Genomic DNA, 24,744 nt, shown 5'->3' with positions numbered 1-24,744 from the left:
TGTTCAGACAGCAGTGTTATTTTGAGGTGTAGGTAATCAATATGCTTAGTGGAAGCGCTTCCATTGGCTCAGTCATGAGCATAGCCTTATCTAACCTTTTAACCTTGCTTCTTTAAAACTGGTTTAACTGCAACACTTTCCAGAGATGATGTCTGGCCTGAAACATTTAGTGTATACAAAACAATGGATGAATAACAATTATGAGATGCGAGTGCTAGGAAAAAAATAGAGAACCTATAATGCAGTCAGTACTCTTGACTAAAAAGCACTGCATAGTTAATTCTGTGCCAAAAATACGTAATTCTAAGGTAGACTAAACGAGAAGTGCAAATACAAAAGCAAAAAAAGATTTTCAGAAGACTGGCAGATGGACAAATGAATAAACTCTTTATTTTCCTTTTTCTTTTTTCTTTTAACCCACAGAGATGTGGATGAGACCATTAGCTGGATCAAGGAGAAGGAGCAGCTCATGGCGTCAGATGACTTTGGTCGTGATCTGGCCAGCGTGCAGGCCCTGCTGCGCAAACACGAGGGGCTGGAGAGGGACCTGGCCGCGCTGGAGGACAAGGTCAGTCTGAGGAACCCTGGTTTGGCAATGAAAGGACCAGATAACAGAATGATCGACACTGCGCTGTGCATTAAAATGGAACAATGCCACACTAACGCCATAATACAGCTTGATTGAGACATTTTTATGTCAGTGTATGAGTTGTGAGTGTTAAGTACAATTATTTTGTTGGAAGTGACTCATCCAGTAAGTTAGGCATGTCCCAGAGCACAGTGACCCGGTGTTGCAGTGAGACCCTGCTCCTGGTACTGATCCACACGGTGATTTCTCCGTGTGTCCCTCTAGGTGAACACTCTGGGGACAGAAGCAGAGCGTCTGCAGCAGACCCACCCCCAGAATGCCTCTCAGATCCACCTGAAGAGAGATGAGCTCATCACCAACTGGGAGCAAATCCGCACACTGGCAGCGGAGCGCCACACCCGTCTCAATGACTCTTACAGGTGCGGCTGGGGTGACTGGTGTTTTTCACTCCACTCTACCTTCTTTTGTTTATATTGTTTTTATTTCTGTTCTTAATGTAGTGTCTCGACACTACTGTTGGCCTCCTATCTTGGTCAACTCCTCTAAAGCAGCATTGACCTATACTTCACGGGCACATTCCTGTAAAGAATGAACCACTTAGGTTGATAATTGTTAAAATAACTCCTGTGATAATTTACAGTTAAGGGCAGAAGGTGAGGTTTCTTGTAGATCTGTCCGATTCGATCTGATTGAGTGTATAGAGTCGTTTGCCCTGTTAAACGAGGTTGTGTTCATTACCCAGGCTGCAGCGCTTCACGGCTGACTTCCGTGACTTGACCAGCTGGGTGACGGAGATGAAGGCCCTGATCAATGCGGACGAGCTGGCAAATGATGTGGCTGGAGCCGAGGCCCTGCTGGACAGACACCAGGAGCACAAGGTACTTGCAAAGCTGCAGATCAGTACTTAGCACTGTATTTATAATACAATTGAATAATAGTTCATTTTCAGAAGTAAATAAGATTTATCCTAAGTTTGAAGATGAAGTTAATCTTAATCGGAATTTCCCGTTTCCATTGTTGTTTATCCGTGCTTCCCCAGGGTGAGATTGATGCTCATGAAGACAGCTTTAAATCCACTGATGAGGCGGGTCAGGCTCTGCTGGCCACGGGACACTACGCTTCTGAAGAAGTTCGAGAGAAGGTAACCTGGGGGCCCATCTGTCTGTACTGCATGTTCTCTTTATGTATTGTATGTGACCCATGTGGAACTGTCCCTCAGCCCTCTCTGAGTCACGGTGCTCATGTTGTGTATTGTGTGCGCAGCTGGGGATCCTGCAGGAGGAGAAGGAGTCCCTGCTGGAGCTGTGGGAGCTGCGCAGACAGCAGTATGAGCAGTGCATGGACCTACAGCTTTTCTATAGGGACACCGAGCAGGTGGACAACTGGATGAGCAAGCAGGAGGTAGGCAAGAGTCTGCTAAAACAAGACAGCTTTTATTCATAATTTAATTATTCAGTTTTTAATGCAATATTATAGACTACATGATTATTATAGACATCTTTTTAATTGAATCACGGAAAGGCAGTGCCCTCCAGCATCAGTAGCGCTGTGTCCAGCTTTGTCTTTGTGTTTCTGTAACGCAGGCGTTCCTGCTGAACGAGGACCTTGGGGACTCCCTGGACAGCGTGGAAGCCCTGCTGAAGAAACACGAGGACTTTGAAAAATCGCTCAGCGCTCAGGAGGAGAAAATCACAGTGAGGATTTATTTTTCTTCATACATGTCTTGGGAATATGTTTTTTTTTTTTATCAGCATTCCAATAAATATGTAATCTTAATACACAAAGTGTTTACCAGAATTGTTAATAACTTATTTCCCTGCTCAATACCTAGGCTTTGGATGAGTTTGCCACCAAATTGATTCAAAACAACCACTATGCTAAGGAGGACGTGGCCACACGCCGAGATGCTGTGAGTATCTGACCTCAACATTAGAAAACGTCTTAATTTCTTGGTGAAAATATAAGTGTGGAAGCGTATATGAGTAGGTGCAGCGCACCTTTTAAATAATTTAGTATTGCTAAGATACAAGAATCTTTTAAAGCAGAAATGTGAATCCAGTAATACTCATTAATGAAGAGAGCAACAAGGTTTTCTGTGCCCTGTACGTGAACCTCCTACGTGTCTCCTCAGCTCCTGAACCGCCGCAATGCGCTGCACGAGCGCGCTCAGTCCCGGCGCACAGCCCTGGAGGACTCCTTCCACCTGCAGCAGTTCTTCCGCGACTCGGATGAGCTCAAGAGCTGGATCAATGAGAAAATGAAGACTGCCACAGACGAGGCCTACAAGGCAAGCATGGCCATCCCTTTCCTCATGGGCTTGTAGGCTTGTAGGATGAGTAGCAAACCTCTCCATATCAGTACAGTTTGAGTGTTTGTGTGGTAATATCTTGCTTTCCCCATGAGGACTGGAGACATTTGCCTAATTAAATAGTTTTAAGCAACCAGTGATCTTCTTGGTTACGTCTCATAGATGGACAGAAGGAATTCTTCCTTCCTGTGTGAAATGCCTACCTTTATTTATAGTATGCAGTTAAGTTAAAAAAAAAAAAAATATATATATATATATATATATATATATATATATGAATGTAAATGTTAGTCATCTGTCTTAGTGTTTAGTGTTTTAGATCTCTTGGTTTTTCTTTTGTGACTTTTGACCTTTTCAGGACCCCTCCAACCTTCAAGGCAAAGTGCAGAAACACCAGGCATTTGAAGCAGAGCTCTCTGCCAATCAGAGCCGTATAGATGCTTTGCAGAAGGCAGGCCAAGAGCTGGTCAACGCCAATCACTATGCCTCAGGCGAGGTTTCCGGGCGCATGGACGAGGTCAGCTCCATGTGGAAGAAACTGCTGGAGGCCACTGAGCTCAAAGGTGAGTACACTGATGCCTAGGAGGGGTAGGAATGTAATTTGGAGTCATGAGAGGTGGCCTGCAGCTGCAAGTCTGACCTTTTTTTATTTACAGGAATCAAGCTGCGCGAGGCCAACCAGCAGCAGCAGTTCAACCGCAACGTGGAGGACATCGAGCTGTGGCTTTACGAGGTTGAAGGTCACTTGTCCTCCGATGACTATGGCAAGGACCTGACCAGCGTGCAAAACCTGCAGAAGAAGCACGCTCTACTGGAGGCAGACGTCGCGGCTCACCAGGTACCTCCTCCGTCCCTCCTGCTCTACATAGCTTCACATTTATAGATCCTAACGGAAACAAACATGACCAGATTATTGCCTTAAACCACTCCAAATAAATACACCAATCAAAAGTGCCTATATAGAAATGAGGCATGAACACTTTTATTAGCGTATACACATGGATCGTACATGTGAAGGCTAAAGGCTCCCTCTTCTGTTTGTCAGGACCGAATTGATGGCATCACCATCCAGGCCCGACAGTTCCAGGAGGCAGGTCACTTTGATGCCGATAACATCCGCAAGAAACAGGAGGCCCTGGTGACCCGCTATGAGGCCCTCAAGGAGCCCATGGTGGCCCGCAAGCAGAAGCTGTCGGACTCTCTGCGGCTGCAGCAGCTCTTCCGGGACATCGAGGATGAGGAGACCTGGATCCGCGAGAAGGAGCCCATTGCAGCTTCCACCAACAGAGGTCAGAAATGAGCGCTGTGTTCCCTGGAGCTTTTCTACTGTCCTCTGTTTTAAATTATGCATCAGCCATACTCAATTTTCCCTTTTTCATTTTTTAAATGTGGGGGAAGATTGCTTTTATCTAGGAAATTATATCTTAATTTTCTTTCTTCTCTCTTTTAGGGAAAGACCTTATTGGTGTTCAGAATCTGCTTAAGAAGCACCAGGCTCTGCAGGCTGAGATTGCCGGACACGAGCCCCGGATTAAAGCTGTCACTCAGAAGGGGCAGGCCATGGTGGAGGAGGGTGAGTGTTGCAGGGTCTCATAGCTCTACTCCACTAGTACTCCATTAACTAAAAGCAAAGATTTAGGATTAAAATAAATATATTTCTTCTAAAGCCTTGTATAATTGCTGCTGCATGAATATTCACTGAGGTTTGCACCAAAATGTTACCTTCATCTTTATTATGTATCCATATACTATTGACCATGCACTGAGAGGAAAAAAGCCTGTAAATTACATTCTAAGAGAAAAAGTTGTTCTTCGAAAATGCTACATATGTGCTGGACTATGCCATCAGTTGTCCACGCTTGAGCTAAATAGGAGTATCGTATTTTTTCCCCACCATTCTCCTACTCCTGCACATTGTAATACTCCCCTACACCAAGGCCACTTTGCTGGGGATGAGGTCAAGGTGAAGCTGGGGGAGCTGAGCGGACGCTGGGAGGCCCTCAAGGGGAAGGCATCACAGAGAAGGCAGGATCTGGAGGACTCTCTGCAGGCGCAGCAGTACTTTGCTGATGCCAATGAGGCTGAGTCTTGGATGAGGGAGAAGGAGCCCATTGTGGGCAGCACTGACTATGGCAAGGATGAAGACTCTGCCGAGGTGAGAGGGGGACTGGGGCTTGTGTACAGGAATGCAGAGTGTTTTACTTTGAAGTAGGACCTTTGTCAACCTTTTAAATTGCAACAGGAATAGCTATTTAGTATATTTGTATGGGTGATGGGTGGAGGCTTAGGATTAAACCTGCCACCACTGTACCTATAAGCACATGTTATTGTTTTGTCTTCTAGGCCCTGCTGAAGAAGCATGAGGCGCTGATGTCTGATCTGAGCGCTTATGGCAGCAGCATTCAGGCACTGAAGGAGCAGGCGCAGTCCTGCAGGGTAAGAGCTTATGTTTTACATTGGCTGGGGTCCTAGGAGAGAGAATCAGGGTGTGGGGGAATAACAGAATTGGTGTTACATAACTATATGTGACTTTGGGGGTGAAATGTATATTAAAAAGGAAAACATACAGGGAAAAGAAGAGTAAGAATACTTGTATTTTAAATCAGCAACAAGTGGCACCAACAGATGATGAGACTGGAAAGGAGCTAGTGCTGGCTCTGTACGACTACCAGGAGAAGAGTCCCCGTGAGGTCACAATGAAGAAAGGGGACATCCTCACTCTGCTCAACAGCACCAACAAGGTACCAGTGGCCGGCATACCGGTCTACACCGCCCTCTGGGTCAGATCTCGCTGCCATGAAGGCTCGAGTGTGTCTGACTGCGTCTGTATGTGCTCTCTCCACAGGACTGGTGGAAGGTGGAGGTGAATGACCGACAGGGTTTTGTTCCAGCTGCCTATGTGAAGAAACTGGATCCGACTCAGTCGGCATCCAGAGAGAACCTGCTGGAGGAGCAGGGCAGCATCTCCCTGCGGCAGGAGCAGATCGAGAACCAGTAAGAAAACGCTAACATTTCACACTGAAGGGATTGTAACTCTTTTCCCAGCTTCAAACATTTCCTCTTCCTTCTGTTTAATTTTCCTTTTCATGCAAATATCGTGATGCATTCTTGTAGCCTTGGCATTTTAGTTTTTTGGGGTTTTATTTTTTGTAGTTTATTTAAAATGCAAGAAATCCTGTTTTGTCAAATTTGACGTTTTGTAAAACATTTTGAGGTGGAGCAAAGCTATTGTAAAATGCATGTAGATCAATGTATTGTTCATTAGATTTATTTAAAAAATATCTGTTACTTCGCATTCACATAGATTTTAAAACTAATTCCAAGCCTAGTACTAGAATGTCTATGGGTGCATGTGCAAAGGTGCGGTCCTTTTCTGCCCTGCTGGAACTGACATCTGCTTTAACAAAGTGCTTTGTGCCTAATTCCTCAGTCCACTTCCACCCAACGAAGGGGGGTCTTCTCATCTCTCCTGTCCAACTATCACACTGCTTTCTCCAAGCTTTCCCTCGCAGTCCCGGTGCAGCCTGGTCCCTGGCTCTCTCTCTCTAGCGCTTGGCTCTTCTCTTAACCACTAATGCCTGCCCGCCTCTGCTGTGCTCTCCCTCTGTCTGTGCAGGACTCTCGTTACTAAGGAGGCCAGCAGTGTTTCTCTCCGCATGAAACAGGTGGAGGAACTGTGAGTAGGATCTGTTTCTCGCACCCTGCTGTCTCTGTGCAGCGCAGCTTCATCCAGTGCATCTGCTCATCCCTCTCTCTCTAATATACTCGCGCCAGGATCTCTCACCCACTTCTATCATTGTGTAGATAGAAGCCATCTCTACCCCTTTGGTGTGTCCGTATTGTATTCACGTGAGCTTGTGGATTAGGTTTACTTTTGAAAAATCAGAGGGATACTAATTGGCTAAAGGTTTTTGAAAAGGAAGACCTCCCAATCCACACCTGCTGTTGGTGGTGACATCGCCCTTATTATTTAACTGCTGACTTATTCATTCATTTAGATAACCAAGAAAGATGTTTAAAAAAAGAAAAGTTGTATTGGAAGCTTGGCTGAAATACTCAAGTTTTATTTCTGTGCTTATTTATTTTTTCATATGATTTTAAGTGTATATTGACCATTTGTATGCATGGATGCTTGCAGTCCTTCATGTTTCTCATGTGGGATGCCTCCACACTGAATGAATGATCAGCTGTTCCAGAGATCTGGAAGGACTTAACTATGAGCCCCGATAGTAACTCGGCCTGCTGGTCAAGTGGGATATGGAGAACTGTGGTGTGGTACAGACACCTTAGAGCAGCCATGCCTGCCTTGAGACAAGCAAGCAGACTGCATCTCTATAATGAGCCACCATCACTCCATCATCAATAATTGTATCTATTTATCTTTTGGGTTGTTTGTCACTACAAATCCCTAGAACTGTGATCGTGCAGCTTGTGTTTGTGTGCGTCTGGCTGCCTCTACAGCTGTCAATGTGCATCAGTCTAGCCCAAAATAACAGAATTACTCTGTAATTAACGATTGCTTACTTAGTTGCTGTATAATCTGTTGTGGAAGAGAGCCCTAGCTCTTCCGAGTCTTGAATACTGATGTGCCCCTTTCCCCAGGTACGGCACTCTGCAGGAGTTGGGCGAGAAGAGGAAGGACATGCTGGAGAAGAGTTGCAAGAAGTTCATGCTGTTCCGTGAAGCCAACGAGCTGCAGCAGTGGATCAACGAGAAGGAGGGTGCTCTCACCAACGAAGAGGTGGGCTCGGACCTGGAGCAGGTGGAGGTCCTGCAGAAGAAGTTCGATGACTTCCAGAAGGTAGATATGAAACCCAGTGCTGTTTGTATGCTTCCGTGTTCTTTTCTGAGTTTTGGAGGATTAATTTCAGTCCATTGGCTTATTTTTTTGTCACACGTTTCCAGGTTGTTTCAGCTTCGGTGTTTATCATTTGCTTATTAATACAGTCTGTCATGTTTGGATGGTTTAAATTAGCAGATTGTTTGGTAGTTTATAATGGTTAGTACATGGCCTTTGAATGTTTCCACTCTAGACTTGGCTTAAACTGATGATTAAATGTCCACAAGTTTGGCATCTTTAAATGAGCTCTTAATTTAACCAACCATTAATTGTCTTATGACCACAGTTGTTTTCGGGTTTTAAACAGGGTTAACTGTTCATTTAATTGGCTGATGACTGTTTTGGAACTAAGCAACCATCTTCCCAGTCACCTCACACTCCCCCATCACACCATGATTTTAACTTTAAAGATTTGCACTGGGAGTACAGTAACCTCATGGTGTGGTTTATTTTGAACAGGATTTGAAGGCCAATGAGTCGAGGCTGCGCGACATTAACAAGGTGGCATCGGAGCTGGAGTCCGAGGGGCTGATGGCAGATGAGGTGCCAGTGGTGGCTCAGACACAGGTGAGAATGCCCCCCTGAGTCCTGGGGCACAAACCTCCTGCTGACGGGTACTATAATTAAAAGGTTGAAGCTGTGTTATTTGAGCAAGCTAAAGATCGGTCAACATTTATTTTTTTTACTACACTTATAACAAGCCCCAATAATTATTCTATTGTGCATCAATATTTTGAGCTGCAACGCAATTCTTTTTTTAAAGTCTTTAATTATTGTTGTAGCAGGAAATGTTGGTTGGTTCTGCCCCTGGAACAGCAAAGGATGAATCGGATTCCAAGAATGCATCTCCATGGAAGGTAAAATCAGTGCCCTAATACTCTTTTCTCAAAAATGGATGTATCCATATTTTAAACCAATAATTTTCGACTGTAATATCACCATGCATTTCCCAGTGATAACATGAAATGCATTTTGGTGGCATATTTTTAAAAGGGTCTAATCAATACCTTTAGTCCTCCTTCAAGCTACAGGTCATTAATAAGAGCTGTTAGACAACCTTCAACAGGGTAAATGTAGAATGAGATCGTGTGGGGCTAGTGCACTGCAGAAAAAGTGTAGAAATTGAGAATAGCTGCACCTACTCCCAACTTTTTTATGGCCTTGTAGAATTGTGACAGGTCACATTTTTACAAAATCTGCTTTTCTAATAAGGAAATTACACCACTCACATCTAATGTAGGAGGAATGTAGGAGGAACACACAGGACTGGATAGGGGTGTTATATTTGAATCATTGAACTAAAATCTTGGCTTGAACTTTAAACACAAGCAATGATAGGTATTCATTAGATCCTTCTGAGTGTGAATTCATATTCCTAGCATATAGTACTGATCATTAATTTAACAATGTTTTGTTCTGTTTTTAAACTGAATGTACCCAAACTACATAATCTTCAATCCTGAAGTGATTTTTTTAATTTTATGATTGCTTGTTTTTTTTTAATTGATTTCTTCTCTGGGTGTTAAATTTATAATTTAGCTGCAATGATAATCATAATTTGGTGTTTGGACTGGTACCTGGTCTCTGCACAAATTGGTGAATGTTTTGACTGGTGTGGTTTTTCTTTCCCCTCTCCTTTCTTTCTGATTTTCTTACTTGGATCTAGTCTGTACGCTTGGCAGTACAAACGGTGGCTAACTTTAATACTATCAAGGTAAGAGTCTCCCCAGCCTCTTTGTCCTGCCATTCTGTCTGCACAAGATCCTTGTGCAGCTTCTGCCTTGTCCATTGTTTCGTTGTGTTCAGCATGACAACTAACTCATCCTCATTGCCTCGAGAGTTATGCCGTGTTGTTCATGTCTTCGCTCTTGTGCAGTTCCGTTATAAAGCAGTTTTGTACCTGATCCTTTGGACATTCAGATATCGCAACAAATGCAGGCATTGTACATCTGTGGGATCAATTGAAATCTTCTGCTTTGGAATTTGACAGTTGAGCTACATATAAGAAAATATAAGTGAAATCATGGGTTTTAATAGGTAATTTTATCCCCTGCCCCCCTATATTTGAAACCAAAGTCAGTTAATTTCTACAAAGTATATACTAGTCTTGTTTATAAATGACAGTTGCCATTTTTAATGAATGCCATTGTCCTGTGGCAACCTTGGCATACTGTCTTTTGTATTATGTGTGCTTCACCCATTTTCCATTGTGTTCACAATATGATATCTATACATTGTGGACTGTGTATATGTGCTTTCCATGTAAAGGTTTAGGAACAGTCCCTCATAGGCTTGCAACATAAATTCCAAATGTATTAAAGGAATAATGAAATGCCTCTTTCCATGCTGCTCTGATTTGTATTTAATTGTATAACAGCGTGAACCACACTTTTTATAATGCCACATTTACCATTCTGATATATATATAAAATGCATTATGAATGATAGTGTCAGTTACGTTATGTTGTCTCTTAAGGTATGTACTGAATAAATACACAACTGGCACCTGGGTAAATCTATACCCTTGCAATAAATAAATGTAATAAATTAATTTCTTAAGTTTTCCACATGTCAAGGCCTAAAACATAAATATTGATATCAGCTTTTAGTCATTATTTTTATGGAAACTGTATTCAGGCTAATGAAAACAATGTTGTTGTTGCTAATGAAAACCATGTATTTCAGCCACAGCGCTTGGCTGAAATACATTGTGACAGGCAGTGTAATTCACAACACTGTTTTGCTGCACGTGTCCATAAACATTGGAACCTGACATAAGAGTATGTACTTAATACATCCAAGACCTATTTAGATTGCTCTGAGAAAGCAGCCCCAGGCGGCAGGCGATTTGGTATGTTGGCATTGTGGCAAGATTAATGTTTTTGAAAAATGTATTATGTAATGATTAAATACAACCACAGCCTCAAGATAATACATTTAGTTTTTTTGTAACCACAGGCTTATGCTTTAAATTAATTGCCCACTAATTTAAAACTTAAAAGGTTACAATCTAAAGGGGGCCATGTGGCCCATGTTGCTCATTCTGATTTGAGTAATTAAAAACCCCAAAGTGTTTCAACATTACTGGAATTGTGGAGGTGTGGAACTATGATTGTTCCAGGCCTCCATTATTCCTAATATAAAGTGGCTATTTTCTTAAAGCGTTTTAAAGAAGTCTATGGGGTTATCTTTTCAACCTACTTCAAAGAAATCTCCCAAAGACTGACCTCTATTAAAGAGAAGATTCCTTTCCTTCAACCTGTCTGCTTTGAGACCAGGGTTTATTCTAGTTGTTCTCTCAACTCTTTCCAGAGCAGCAATATCCTTCTTATGACTCGGTGCTCAATATTGTACATTACATTCTGTGTCCGAGCCTTCGAATACGTTTATCCGTTGTTAGATTCCCATTAAAGCATTTGTTATGAAATTGAGGCCCAGCACGCAAAGGGTTTTCTAGTTGGAAGAAACCCAAAGAGCAACACTTAATTATGGGCGTAGGCTGCCAGTAAACTTGCTTTCTCACATACTCCCCTTCCCTGCTCTCCCAGGAGCTGAACGAGCGCTGGAGGGCCCTTCAGCAGCTAGCGGAGGAGAGGAGCAATCTGCTGGGCAGTGCCCACGAAGTGCAGCGCTTCCACAGGTACCTGTCCAGACAGCATAGGGCTGTGAGAGCAGTTCTCAACCCTGGCACTGGGGCCCAATGCCCTGTCGAAGTTGGAGCTTTCAATTCATAAAGCACTTGAACTCTCTAAAGCTTTGTAAGCTAAATAATTTAATAGTACAATTAAGCAAATTAGTCAGAATAAGGTTATAAAACTTTTAGAGCTGAATTGGAACAAAAATCAACAGGAGAGTTGATTCCAAGGACCAGGGTTAAGAACCTGCTTTAAACATGACATCTTTTCTGTTCAGAAATTGTTTAAACCCCATGAAATCTATATTAATTATTTTTCCCATAGATAAGAACACATGTTTTCCTTTGGTTAAGATTTGCACTCCCCCTAGTGTGTTCTCGCACATGGTCACACAGTGAATTAGAGATTACATGTACATATAATTTGTGATTGGATTGTCTTTGCAGCCAAGTGTTTATAGATTTTCACAGTAAAAGTGCACACTTACGTATCCTTTCCAAATGGGTTCCAAAAGGTTAACGCACACTGAATACATTTGCATTAGTATACAACACCTACAAATATTAATATTTACATTTGATATTTTAAAATGGATCAAGAGATTCTGATGATCTGAAGAAAAGCTTTTCCTTTTCCCGTTTCCAGAGATGCTGACGAGACCAAGGAGTGGATTGAGGAGAAGAACCAGGCTCTGAACACGGACAACTATGGCCATGACCTGGCCAGTGTTCAGGCACTGCAGCGCAAACACGAAGGCTTCGAGAGAGACCTGGCAGCCCTGGGAGACAAGGTAACATGTTCACCTCACAGTACCAGAGTACCAACACTGCTCCATACCATAATTGGCTCTGAGCTCTTTATGGAAGCTTTCTAGTGCCAAAATACAAAATATTGCATTAGCGGATGTAGTGAATATGTTGTGCCAAATGACATTCAATAAAAGCTTTTGATATAAAAGCAAAGCATTGGTAGTGACTGAATTAAATGTAATACACAATGCAGTGCATTGCATCCGTGTTTTGTTTTACGCGATGGCTCAGCATGAAGAGTGGCAAAATGAAATTAAATGTAGGGGTGGAGAGAGGATTAGTATTTTGTAACTAGAAAGCTTCCATACTGTTGAAAATACACCCTATAATGAAAACATAATGTAAAATGTTTTGTTTGTGAGTGTGTGTCTTCTCACTAAACTGCTGTTCATTAAATTCACAGTGGTTTTAGTTCCACAGGAAACTGCATGAAAGCAGTATAGTTTTGAAGTTGATTTGATAAAGTACTCTTCACAGACCAATACTGTTACAGTTTACTTTGATATTGAACAACAGTCTGCCTTTGATAAACCTGGTACAAGATGAGGGCAGCTCCTTGTTTTCTTGCCTGGCTCGCTGATTGTGTTGTCTGTGCTGTGCAGGTGAACTCCCTGGGGGAGACCGCAGATCGGCTGATCCAGTCCCACCCAGAGGCCGTCGACGACATCCAGGAGAAATGCACCGAGCTGAACCAGGCCTGGAGCAGCCTGGTGGGCCGGGCCGATCAGCGCAAGGAGAAGCTGGGCGACTCCCACGACCTGCAGCGCTTCCTCAGTGACTTCAGGTAAGAGTGGGTGACGTGGGGGAGCAGGGTAGTCCTCCATCAATCACATTTTGCTTAGTAGCTCTGTTTCATCTAAGGCTTAAAATGATTGCTCCCTTTTAAATTTTGATCAGTTTATTTATTAATCTCAAAGTGTTGACAATTAGGACTGTAAAAAGAGATTCAATGACAAGAAGTGTTGAACCTCATTCAAAAAGTACAACATGGTACTAAAGTGTAATGAAAATGAGGTTGTGAAGGATTTAGCTAGTCTTTAGTGGGTGAAGTTGGATGAAACTTGATGTTTTTTCACTTTAGGGATCTGATGTCCTGGATTAATGGAATCCGGGGTCTTGTGTCCTCTGAGGAGCTGGCCAAGGATGTGACTGGGGCCGAGGCGCTGCTCGAGAGACACCAGGTAACATGACTTTAGGCACAGAGGAGAGAAAAACAAAAAACTCCTATGGATGGCATATAGGAGAAAAATGAATCTCTGGGGGTCCACGGCTTAGGGCCTAGGCCTAATGGTTGCCTCCCCTCCAGGCAGTATAGTTGTTACAGCACCAAGGAGATCAGAAAGTTCTTTATCGGTGCTGCTGGCTGTGGTTTTCCCTCTGGAGGCCTCTCGCTTGCCATCGGGGGTCGGGGAGTTGGACCAACAACAGCCTTGAGAAGTGGACCTGAAACAGAGACTGTACATCGAAACGAGTGGAAATGTATCAGGGAGGCCTTCAACAAGCTGCCAGCTGCTGCTGATTTATATTGTCATACTTTATCAATCTTTTATGCTGTAACACTTTCGAAGACCACACTGAGATGACTGTTACCAAACACAAGAACCTGGCATCGGTTTGTCTTTCTAATGCTTTTGTTTGCTCTTTGTCGTGGGTACCCGTCGTGACTAAATGTTGTTCCGCTCCTCGTCTGTTCTCAGGAGCACCGCACAGAGATCGATGCCCGTGCCGGCACCTTCCAGGCCTTCGAGCAGTTTGGGCAGCAGCTGCTTGCCCGGGGACACTACTCCAGCCCTGAGATCAAGGAAAAGCTGGAAATCCTGGACCACGAGCGTGCAGACCTGGAGAAGGCCTGGGTGCAGCGCAGGATGATGCTGGACCAGTGTCTGGAGCTGCAGGTACAGCTCATTTCATAAAACATAGTAGTACTTAATATACCAGATATTTATGAGTTCTGTAATGTTTGTTTGTTTATTATGAATGGATATTAAAATCTGCCTGTGGAGCAGTAATTGTCTGTCAGTTTAATGACCGGTATTAGTACATGGTGGTCTGTGAAAATCGAAAGGGTTCTCCACACCCTAAAAGGTTAAATATTTATTTTGCACATGATCATTCCAGCCATGGACTAAATATGCGCCTGTAAGGTCAGCCACCTTCAGAGCACTTTCAGATAATATAGGGTGAGTTATAGGTTTCATATTGCCTTAAAAGAAAAAAGGAAATGCAGATTGATGTGGTACTTATTTTCTTGTGATAAAAGTGGTGTGAAAACAACCTGTTTTGCCTCATGTCTGCAGCTGTTTAACCGAGACTGTGAGCAGGCAGAGAATTGGATGGCCGCTCGGGAGGCCTTCCTGGCCAGTGACGACAAGGGCGATTCTCTGGACAGCGTGGAGGCCCTCATCAAGAAGCACGAGGACTTCGACAAGGCCATCAATGTGCAGGTCTGTCACCACTATATACTTCAGTAGAACCGAGAGACCATGTGAGGTGTAGAGCAGGAATGGCTATAGTAAGGCAAATATGTCATCTGTTGTGCTCAAGAAGGCTTATCTAAAAAATTGGTGCTTTCTTTTAGCGAGGTAAAAAGATTTTTTACCAAGTGTCTTGTTTGCTGTTTGCTGCAGGAGGAGAAGATCGCAGCTCTGCAGTCCTTTGCTGACCAGCTGATCAGCGCAGACCACTACGCAAAGCCGGACATTTCCAATCGCCGTAACGAGGTTCTGGACAGGTGAGTTAGTCCTCTTCCGTAATGCACATGTCCCTTCACATTTAATCCCGACAGAAGTGGCATGATTTCATTTTACAATTAGTATCTATCGATAGAGCTACCTACTTTTGTTTATTGTAACCATCTGCCTTGAAAGCTTGAATTAGGGTTGTTTGTCCTTGTCGGTTTCCTTAATTAAATCACAGAAGTATGATGAATTATGCATGAATTGTTGTTAATTAAAACAATAACACTTTAAACTGCATTCAGGCAATAGAGGATTAAAGTAGTGGATCTTAAGTTATTTGGTATAAGATTATTTGGTATAAGATTTGCTCTTCGCTCAAAGAATTATGCAGCCGCACACTAATTACCTAATTACTCTGAGAGGTGCTTTTCTGTTGTGAATAAATGCATGAGGTCTGTGACCTTTGCACGTTCGTTGCTCCGTGCAGTCCAGTTCCACATCAGTCCTGAAGCTAAATCTGTGTGTGCTTTGCAGGTGGCGCCGGCTGAAGGCTCAGATGATTGAGAAGAGGTCTAAACTGGGCGAGTCGCAGACCCTGCAGCAGTTCAGCCGTGATGTGGATGAGATCGAAGCCTGGATCAGCGAGAAGCTCCAAACTGCAACAGATGAGTCCTACAAGGATCCCACCAATATCCAGGTAAGAGAAACAGCACCCAGGTTGTAATTTCCCTTTGAAGTCCACATTTATAAATGTAAGACTTAAATAAAATCCCCACAATGTTTGATAAAGCAATAGTTAAAAAAAAAAAAAAACTAAAGGCTATGCATTATACGTGTATATAACTGCCCTGTTGATTTGCTTTCATTAAATACACATTTGGTCTGACTTCCTTGTTTTTGACGCATGACTTTCTGTACAATTACGACTCCCTTCCCTTACCCTCCCCTCAGTAAGTATTATAGTCCTCTTTTCTTGTGATTCCCTTGTCTTTCACATTTGAAATACTGAATATCTTCTTTCTTTCTATGTCTATTTTTAGCTGTCCAAACTGCTGGTAAGTGAATAGTGTGTCTGCACTAACAGTAGGGTTTCTTGAGTGTCCGCGTCTCTGCTGGCACATGTCCTTAGACACACGGTCCACTTAGCTGGATCTCCATCCGTCTCGTGTTCATCCGCACTTAAAGAGTGCTTGCTTTTGTATTTAATTTCCTTGAGGAGTTCTGCTAATGTCTTTAGTTACATATAGAAAGAACCAGTTCTACTAAAGTTGCTGGGTGTGGCTTTCATTTTTGTTTTGTCTTAACAGTTGTGATGTCCGTTTTAAACTCGTTCCACTCTGTAATAATAAAAAGGGGCATTTATCTTTAATAACTACAAATCTATATTTCATAAACCTGATAACTTTACCAATGAAACGTTCTAAAATGTTTTTGGATCGTAAAGTAAACCTGCATAACTATCCTCGGTTAAGCAAGGATTGTTTATGAAATTACTGCCCAATTACCATTGCTTGAAACGAATCTGTGAAGTGTTATATTTATGTGGAGGATATGTCATTGAAGGAAACGCATGCTTTCTTTGTGTGGTGTTCAGCATATTCTGAAATTCTTGTAAGCTAGCGTATGTGCAAAAAAATCTTTAATAGCTTTTTGCCCATTATATTGATTTGTCTTCGCTGAAACGTTTTACAGTATATAAAAGAAAACAAAAACCTACATGCTCCTGATATTTAAACTTTTAAGTATTAAATCAACTATATTTAAATGTATATATTATAGCATTTTAAAGTATCTGAAGAAGAGGAATGAAGAGGAATTGCTTTGCAGCTAGCATCTGCTTTGTCAGTTATGTCCCCCATGTTAATTGATAAAACTGCTCCTGATAGGGCACCATGTTCTGAGCCCCAAATGCAAACTGCTGCCCTCTAATGTGGTGATCCGGTACAGGACAAGCCCAGAGGCACGGCATCTGTCTCTCTGGGATAATTGCAACCGTGGAACGAAATTTAAAACTGTGTTGAGGTGTCCAAAACAAGTCTGTGTTCAAGATGTCTTCATTTTCAAACGCACTGTGAGCTGTGGGTGTCTAGGACACTGTTGTCTGTTGCTTTTCTGTTTGTGTTTGAATTCCTCTGAAATCATTGTCCAGCAGTGTATCATTAATACTCCGTTCAGAGTACAATTATCATCCTGTAATCATTCTCCAGATTTACAGAGCGATCAACCAAAGCCAAGGTGATTGTAACACACAACGGCTATTAGTGTTGTATTTGTACCTTTTGTATAAAACTGGTAAACAAGTGTAGTTTACCTGCTGTGACATTGGTTTGTGGAGTCCTCCCAGGTTGCTTTTCTGTGGTTCTCATTGTTTCCCCTCCTCTTGCTGGCTCGCAGAGCAAACACCAGAAGCACCAGGCTTTTGAGGCCGAGCTGCATGCCAATGCTGACCGAATCCGTGGCGTCATCGACACCGGGAACTCGTTGATCCAGAGAGGAGCCTGTGCCGGGAGTGAGGATGCTGTCAAGGTACAGCCCACCCCAATCTACTACCACTTCATGAGCATGGTTTTTAAAAAATATGTAGATGGCTGATGGCTTCTGAAGGGAAGCACAGTGATGTTGAGGATTTGACAGCTGCAGTATATTAAATCTGTTCTCCTCTCCCATCCTCAGGCTCGCCTCAGTGCTCTGGATGACCAGTGGCAATTCCTGGTGAACAAGTCTGCAGAGAAGAGCCAGAAACTCAAGGAGGCCAACAAGCAGCAGAACTTCAACACTGGCATTAAGGACTTCGACTTCTGGTTGTCTGAGGTAAGGATCTTTTATAGCTATTGCTGAACTGTACAGGTGCGAATAGTATAGGCCTGTATTTTGACCAACACCTAGAATGTGCTCTTAGATCTCAATTTATAAATCAGAACTGTGGGTCTTTTGATTCTGCAAACATTAACTTAAAATATGTTGGGGATTCATCCACTGCAACATGGCATGAGTTTTTTCTTTTTTTGTATTTTGAAATCAAACATGGTTTTAGGTTACAGTTGAACTCTTCAGATAAGAGGAACAGACTGATTTGTACTCCAGAAATCAATCGAAATTTCTGTCCCCCTCTAGGTTGAGGCTCTCCTGGCCTCTGAGGATTATGGGAAGGACCTCGCCTCCGTCAATAACCTGCTGAAGAAGCACCAGCTGCTGGAGGCTGACATCTCTGCCCATGAGGTACTTTACTCACCCACTCCCCTTTAGAATATATACGTTTATATTTAAAACTATCAGTGTATTTTGTGAATAGATTAAGGTTGTGCATTAGCCAGGAATTTGAGATGTACTGTTCTGATCACTTGATCTCCAAGGTATCGATCATTACATTACATTACATTATTTGTCATTTAGCAGATGCTCTTTTCCAGGGCGACTTACATTTGTACCCATTTATACAGCTGGGCATTTTACTGGAGCAATCTAAGTAAAGTACCTTGCTCAAGGGTACAACAGCACTGCCCAACCTGGGATTTGAAAATCATGAGTCCAGATCCCTAACCACTACTCCACAGTGCAGTCATAACTTTATTGATCATAGTTCTGTAAGGAACGCAAAGTGGGCAGCTGTGTGCTACTAAACCTTGATTAGTGTGCTCGTTTAATCTTTAATCTGATTAATCTTGAAGTAGAACATTCTTCAGGTTTCATTTGAACCATTTTGAATAAGGGATGCTTTTTGTTCTGGAGAGGAGGGCCCTTTAGAGATGGGGAAGGGACAAACTGAGTTACTGTCCTGTTCCTTCATCTCCAGGACCGTCTGAAAGACCTCAATGGGCAGGCAGACAGCCTGATGGCCAGTAATGCCTTTGACACGTCCCAAGTGAAGGACAAGCGTGACGCCGTCAATGGCCGCTTTGACAAAATAAAGAATATGGCCACTGGCCGCCGCGCCAAGCTCAACGAGTCGCACCGTCTGCACCAGTTCTTCAGGGACCTGGATGATGAGGAGTCCTGGATCAAGTAAGAACCCTAAAGCTTTGAGAGATGTGCTTCAGTACTGGAGCCTGGCAATCCAGTTTTCATTAGTGTATGTTCTACATCTAAAACTAAGTGTTTGAAAACGTCATAAAACAGTCTAATTTATAATTATAGTTGATCACTAACAGAAGAACGTCAGGAGAAAAAATGCATCTCTTTTCAGATTCTGGCACATAATGTGTGTGTGTGTGTGTGTGTGCGTGTATATGTATATATATATATATATATATATACATGTGTGTGTGCCCGTGTGCCCTCCACATATAACCATACCCTTGATAAATTGTAACAAGGTTGCATTTCTTCTGTTAAACCATCATTGTTTGTTTGTGTATGTATTTCCCAATACTGGCCTGATATTGTAAGAAGTTCAGAAACTTGACCCAGCCACTTCAGTTAGAAACCAAGCATAATAGTGTGAAATGGTATTGTTAGTTGATTGTTGCTCCACTGCTCTCTGGCGCCCCCTTCAGGGAGAAGAAGCTCCTGGTAAGCTCAGAGGACTATGGCCGCGACCTGACCGGTGTGCAGAACCTCCGGAAGAAACACAAGAGATTGGAGGCTGAGCTGGCTGCTCACGAGCCTGCTATACAGGTAGAGGAACAGACCTTTCTGAAGCTAGTATGAGTAGTCATTGCAGGCTTTATTTTGCTGTCATGGAAATAATGCACTGTTAGTTATTGAAAAAATACACTGCTTTGTTAGTTATTAAGGCTTCTGGTTGTTTCTTTTGCACTGAATGAACAGATTCAACTGTACTAGATAATGTTCCTAAATGCCAGCCCTGCCTCGACTCCTGTTCACCTGTCCCCCTCTCTTCCCAGTCTGTGCTGGACACTGGGAAGAAGCTGTCTGATGACAACACCATTGGGCAGGAGGAGATCCAGCAGCGCCTGGCCCAGTTTGTGGAGCACTGGAAGGAGCTGAAAGACCTGGCAGCCGCGCGGTACGTCCACACACTTCCTGACAGCACAGTTTTTGACGCCACCAGAAGTATCAAATAAACATGCACAGTTATTCATCAGTTTGCCGCACACAAGGGAGCACAGTGTGGGTTTTGAGAGCTGGGTAATTGAGTAACTTGGCATCTGTCTCTTCACACTGCAGAGGCCAGAGGCTGGAGGAATCGCTGGAGTACCAGCAGTTTGTTGCCAATGTGGAGGAGGAGGAGGCCTGGATCAATGAGAAACTCAACCTGGTGGGCAGTGAGGACTATGGAGACACGCTGGCCGCTGTTCAGGTATGTTTAATCAACATGGTAGTGTGTGTGATGTTGAGAGTGGTATCGGATTGTGTGAAAGAGCTTACTTGGCTAAAGTGTGAGCCAATGCAATACAAACTGCTTAGGATGGTAACCTCCCGTCCCCAGTAAACAAATTAGATTTAAATTGATCATAGTGCATACATGGGGTGGTTTCATTTTAGGTTTTTTTGCTTTACATTTAAGTCATATCCTTTGTTAGTTGTAATGCCAGAAAGCCTTGCATTACTACAAAATATTGGCCAATACCAATATGGGTCAGTACTTATAAGTTATTGGTATCGACCCAGCAAACTCTTATTGATAACTCTGACTTTCAGTGTACTTCGTTTGGAAGTGCATGAATTCAGTTTATAAATGGGGAAAATTATACAACCCATTAAGAACTCAATAAATGAGTGTCTACCATTAAGTATCACTACACCAAGACTTAGTCTGTTTATGCGAATGGCCCCTGGTCTTCATTTTATTAAAGGTTTATTTCTGGGGGAAAAAAGGCATCAAGGCAATGTTTTCAGGTTGTGGAACAATGTGAATGCAGATACTGTATTTATTGCTTATTGTTTTAATCTGAAGGGCTTGCTGAAGAAGCATGAGGCATTCGAGACTGACTTCACGGTGCACAGGGACAGAGTCAATGATGTGTGTGTGAATGGAGACGAGCTGATCAAAAAGGTATGTCCTGTAAATTTTAGTTTGGCATGATGTAATGTTTTGTCATGTGACTTGAGCAGAGCCGTTCTAATCTGCCCTGGCTTGATGTCTCCACACAGAACAATCACCATGTGGAGAACATCAGTGCCAAGATGAAGGCCCTGCGAGGGAAGGTGTCGGAGCTGGAAAAGGCCGCTGCCCAGAGGAAGGCCAAGCTGGACGAGAACTCGGCTTTCCTGCAGTTCAACTGGAAGGCTGATGTGGTGGAGTCTTGGATCGGTGTGTGATGCTGCCAGCAGCGGTCTAAGAACTGTCTCCATTTTTTATCTTAATGTGTCATATTAGGAGATGTGACATTATGTTATCCAGTCTTGCTATTGATATTGTGCACATTCTCCTTCATTTTGATCATGGTTTTGGTAAAAACTGTTGGAAAAAGAGGCTCCAAAATAAGCTGAACATTTACCGGTTTAGTTTTTTTTTTTGGCAAACTACTGTAATGTACACTGGATGATATAGTGTTAAAGCTGCCTGCATATTGTTTCAGCAAGCTAAATCATTTTCTTGTCTATTAGGAGAGAAAGAGAACAGTCTAAAGACGGACGATTATGGGCGCGATCTGTCTTCAGTACAGACTCTGCTCACTAAACAGGTACGGCACACAGACGCCTTTGTTTTGGGGGAACAAACCTCTCGCTACCAAATCCACGTCTCTTGGTTCTTGTTGGTGAAATTTCCAGAGTGGAAAAAGCACCCCTGTCTCGCCTACACATATAACGGGGGCGGTGCTGTGTGTACAGGTTGTGCGGTGACCTCTGTGCATGTGTTTGTGCCGCTGTCTGCAGGAGACCTTTGACGCAGGGCTGCAGGCCTTCCAGCAGGAGGGCATCACCAACATCACAGCCCTCAAGGACCAGCTGCTTGCTGCCAAGCATGTGCAGTCCAAGGCCATCGAGGCGCGCCACGCCACCCTCATGAAACGCTGGAACCAGCTGCTTTCCAACTCAGCCGCACGCAAGAAGAAGCTGCTGGAGGCCCAGGAGCACTTCAGGAAGGTGAGGCTGCTGGTGATGAACCACAGGGAGAAGTGTGTGTGTGTGTGTGTTTGTGGTCGGGGGGGTTATGATTTAAACTGGATTTTTTTAAACCGTTTACTAAATGATATAGAATCTGACACCCCTAGTGTGTTTCCTGAATCACTGCTCTACAAGGTGGTAAGACTTTAGCCCTCCTGGAGCCTCAGCAGTGACCCCAACACTTCCACAGTAACCTGGGAATAGGTCTGAGCTGTGTGTGTGCTCTGACTTCAGGTGGAGGACCTCTTCCTGACCTTTGCCAAGAAAGCATCCGCATTTAACAGCTGGTTTGAGAACGCCGAGGAGGACCTGACCGACCCCGTGCGCTGCAATTCCCTGGAGGAGATCCGTGCCCTCAGGGACGCCCACGAAGCCTTCCGCTCCTCGCTCAGCTCCGCACAGGCCGATTTCAACCAGCTAGCCGAGCTGGACCGCCAGATCAAGAGCTACCATGTGGTGTCCAACCCCTACACCTGGTTCACCATGGAGGCCCTGGAGGAGACCTGGAGGAACCTGCAGAAGATCATTAAGGTACAGCCACCAGGGACAGGTCTCCCTCTCTGATTAAATTACTTGACTGTGTGTGTACCTGACCAGAGTGCTTCAGCGAAGACAGGGCCCCTTCGGTCCTCGGTGTTTTGCATTTTCTGTAATGGTGAAGGGTAGGTGTTGGATATTGTGAAGCATGCATAATCTTGGTTGAATGCAAATTGATATGGCTCATTCTGTCTAGATATGCCCCCTATATCTTCCTTGCAGAAACATTCATAACCCTTCCATTTTTAAGCAGCCTCGATATTTGTTGCATGCTCTAAATACAACCTCTAAGTAGTGTTTGTGGCTCCAAGCCTGTCTTGGCCTTGAAAGCCCTGTTCTGTGTTCATCCTCTTCCAGGAGAGAGAGCAGGAGCTGCAGAAGGAGCAGCGCCGGCAGGAGGAGAATGACAAACTGCGGCAGGAGTTCGCCCAGCACGCCAACGCCTTCCACCAGTGGCTGCAGGAGACCAGGTAGGGCTAGCGGGGGAGTAACGGTGTTGTAGTTCTAGTCTTAATGAGTCAAATCTAGTATTAAACCAGTGGTATACTTTATGTGGAATTGACTCTCTGACTCCATTCTTTGATGTCCAGTAATGTGATATTGTCATAAACCACCATAAGCGGGTGTAGTCTGTCAAGTCTTACACCTTTTACACTAGTGCACCTGAGGGGAGCCAGAGGAGTACAAATGCTGTTGGCAGCATCAAAAATCCAAGGGAAATCTGACCTGTTAGGAATATGGTGAATCACTTTGAGTGATCGGCAACATTGAAAACGTCATCATTCCTTATGAAGTAAAGATTTCTGTAATCAGTCATTTGATATACTTCAAATTACATTAAATTCAGTTTTCATTACTGTTAAATAAAATAAATATAATATCTTTCAGTTTACCTGGAAACAAATGCATGCAAAAAATGGATATCTGCAGTTACAGTGCAGGTTGTGCATTCAAACTCATTTTACAGTTGTCACCTAGATTGAGAGAGCTCCCTACACAGCCTACACTTTAACCTCCTCAAGGCCCATTGTAGAGCTGCCCCTGCGGTTTCTCTGCATCTCGAACTATGCTAGGTTAGGTATCTCAAACGTATTACCACACAGCGAAACCTGAAGTGGCCTTAGTTTTCAAGTCGTCATAGTTATTCTGCACGTTATGTGCACATACGAATAAAATCTCATGATTCTTTCTTTAAACCATTTATCATATAAGCAACTGCCTACTTTATGGTAACAGTGCTCTGGCCAGCTTTTAATGACCTTGCTGCTAGGCATCTCATTTCTCTTTGATTAGCACGTGTGCTTTGTGTCTATACAGTGCTTTGCTGTGTGATGTCATAGTTCATATTACTAAATATCCACCCCTTGTTAAAGTAAGACTTTTTTAATGTGGCTTTATGCTTGTCTCCTGTGCACATACTTTGTCCTGTGGCATGTCAATATTTATATAAAAACTGATAACGGCACCAGCAGTGGTGATTCTTTGTTGTTAACCAATTTTATTTTTTGTTCCCTTTTTCCCCTCTCCTGCTTCTTTCCTGCTGCCTGATGCTTGGAACATTTTTCTTATCAGGACATATCTACTGGATGGGTTAATATCACTTTTTTATCTTTACATGTATATGTATTTGTGTATTAGCAGTGTGAAAAACCTACAATTGTAATCACAGCTGTAGTTATTTTTCCTCTTCTGAATCATTTCTTCTTTACCTTTGTGTGTCTTTTTAATTCTGTTCATTTTCCGTTGGAATTCACATTCTTTCTCCCCCACCCCCTTCTCTGAATAGCATAGCCTATCGGCGGGTTATCCGTGTCTATCAGTATGAAGTCGGTGATGATCTTTCTGGAAGGTTTTTTCCTTTTATTCTTGTGTCTTTTCTTCTCTAATCCCCACCCCCATCCCAGCCACCCCCATCTCCCACCTCCTGCCGCCCAGGTTGTTTTTTCTTCTGAAGCACTTGAGTCTAAAACCATCTTTGATTTGGGCTCGGTTTGTTCGGTTTTCTCTGACTAACCCTCACCGCACTATGGCTTTCTTAAAAACTTGGTTCCTCTGATAAAGCTGCTTATTTATTTCCGGCTGGCTCTCTTTATATACCGATGGGAGGTTTGACTTTTGTTTTGGTTTTGTGCACCAGAACCAGGGGTTGAAACTGCAGTTCTTTGGTTTTTCTTAAATGTTCTATTCATTCTATGGCAGTAAAGGTTGAACTCCTTGTTGACACTTGAGTCTTTTACCTGCAGAGAATTGTAGGAGACGGGGGTTTTACTTTTTACATTTACATATTACATATTAAGTTTGCTGTTGTCACTCATATTAACCAATAGTGACCTCATG

The 24,744-nt window shown here is 43.2% G+C and overlaps 1 protein-coding gene across 12 annotated transcripts in view; it reads left to right on the top strand.

Moving 5' to 3' along the window:
* The window catches only part of sptan1 (spectrin alpha, non-erythrocytic 1), a 39,517-nt gene that overhangs the window by 11,052 nt on the left and 3,721 nt on the right, over window positions 1-24,744 (top strand). For 2 of the 12 annotated variants that reach the window (XM_066712811.1, XM_066712807.1), the window contains exons 7-51: window positions 424-568; window positions 854-1,008; window positions 1,332-1,467; window positions 1,629-1,730; window positions 1,853-1,990; window positions 2,173-2,283; window positions 2,421-2,498; window positions 2,721-2,876; window positions 3,256-3,460; window positions 3,554-3,735; window positions 3,943-4,186; window positions 4,348-4,470; window positions 4,835-5,052; window positions 5,241-5,333; window positions 5,504-5,638; window positions 5,743-5,891; window positions 6,514-6,573; window positions 7,500-7,698; window positions 8,197-8,304; window positions 8,520-8,594; window positions 9,404-9,451; window positions 11,286-11,377; window positions 12,018-12,162; window positions 12,784-12,965; window positions 13,263-13,362; window positions 13,879-14,076; window positions 14,479-14,625; window positions 14,809-14,912; window positions 15,394-15,556; window positions 15,900-15,914; window positions 17,254-17,385; window positions 17,533-17,670; window positions 17,974-18,078; window positions 18,653-18,861; window positions 19,353-19,473; window positions 19,704-19,825; window positions 19,987-20,119; window positions 20,717-20,815; window positions 20,914-21,073; window positions 21,370-21,446; window positions 21,640-21,849; window positions 22,105-22,401; window positions 22,765-22,877; window positions 23,980-23,997; window positions 24,194-24,256. In XM_066712811.1, the coding sequence (XP_066568908.1) occupies window positions 424-568; window positions 854-1,008; window positions 1,332-1,467; window positions 1,629-1,730; window positions 1,853-1,990; window positions 2,173-2,283; window positions 2,421-2,498; window positions 2,721-2,876; window positions 3,256-3,460; window positions 3,554-3,735; window positions 3,943-4,186; window positions 4,348-4,470; window positions 4,835-5,052; window positions 5,241-5,333; window positions 5,504-5,638; window positions 5,743-5,891; window positions 6,514-6,573; window positions 7,500-7,698; window positions 8,197-8,304; window positions 8,520-8,594; window positions 9,404-9,451; window positions 11,286-11,377; window positions 12,018-12,162; window positions 12,784-12,965; window positions 13,263-13,362; window positions 13,879-14,076; window positions 14,479-14,625; window positions 14,809-14,912; window positions 15,394-15,556; window positions 15,900-15,914; window positions 17,254-17,385; window positions 17,533-17,670; window positions 17,974-18,078; window positions 18,653-18,861; window positions 19,353-19,473; window positions 19,704-19,825; window positions 19,987-20,119; window positions 20,717-20,815; window positions 20,914-21,073; window positions 21,370-21,446; window positions 21,640-21,849; window positions 22,105-22,401; window positions 22,765-22,877; window positions 23,980-23,997; window positions 24,194-24,256 (6,003 nt within the window). The remainder of the gene's footprint in view (window positions 1-423; window positions 569-853; window positions 1,009-1,331; window positions 1,468-1,628; window positions 1,731-1,852; window positions 1,991-2,172; window positions 2,284-2,420; window positions 2,499-2,720; window positions 2,877-3,255; window positions 3,461-3,553; window positions 3,736-3,942; window positions 4,187-4,347; window positions 4,471-4,834; window positions 5,053-5,240; window positions 5,334-5,503; window positions 5,639-5,742; window positions 5,892-6,513; window positions 6,574-7,499; window positions 7,699-8,196; window positions 8,305-8,519; window positions 8,595-9,403; window positions 9,452-11,285; window positions 11,378-12,017; window positions 12,163-12,783; window positions 12,966-13,262; window positions 13,363-13,878; window positions 14,077-14,478; window positions 14,626-14,808; window positions 14,913-15,393; window positions 15,557-15,899; window positions 15,915-17,253; window positions 17,386-17,532; window positions 17,671-17,973; window positions 18,079-18,652; window positions 18,862-19,352; window positions 19,474-19,703; window positions 19,826-19,986; window positions 20,120-20,716; window positions 20,816-20,913; window positions 21,074-21,369; window positions 21,447-21,639; window positions 21,850-22,104; window positions 22,402-22,764; window positions 22,878-23,979; window positions 23,998-24,193; window positions 24,257-24,744) is intronic. The other 10 variants (XM_066712809.1, XM_066712814.1, XM_066712813.1 and 7 more) reach the window with 10 other exon arrangements.

The sequence above is a fragment of the Amia ocellicauda genome, chromosome 9 (genome assembly GCF_036373705.1).
Source record: "Amia ocellicauda isolate fAmiCal2 chromosome 9, fAmiCal2.hap1, whole genome shotgun sequence".
Taxonomy (NCBI): domain Eukaryota; kingdom Metazoa; phylum Chordata; class Actinopteri; order Amiiformes; family Amiidae; genus Amia; species Amia ocellicauda.
This window is presented reverse-complemented; position numbering and strand designations above follow the sequence as displayed.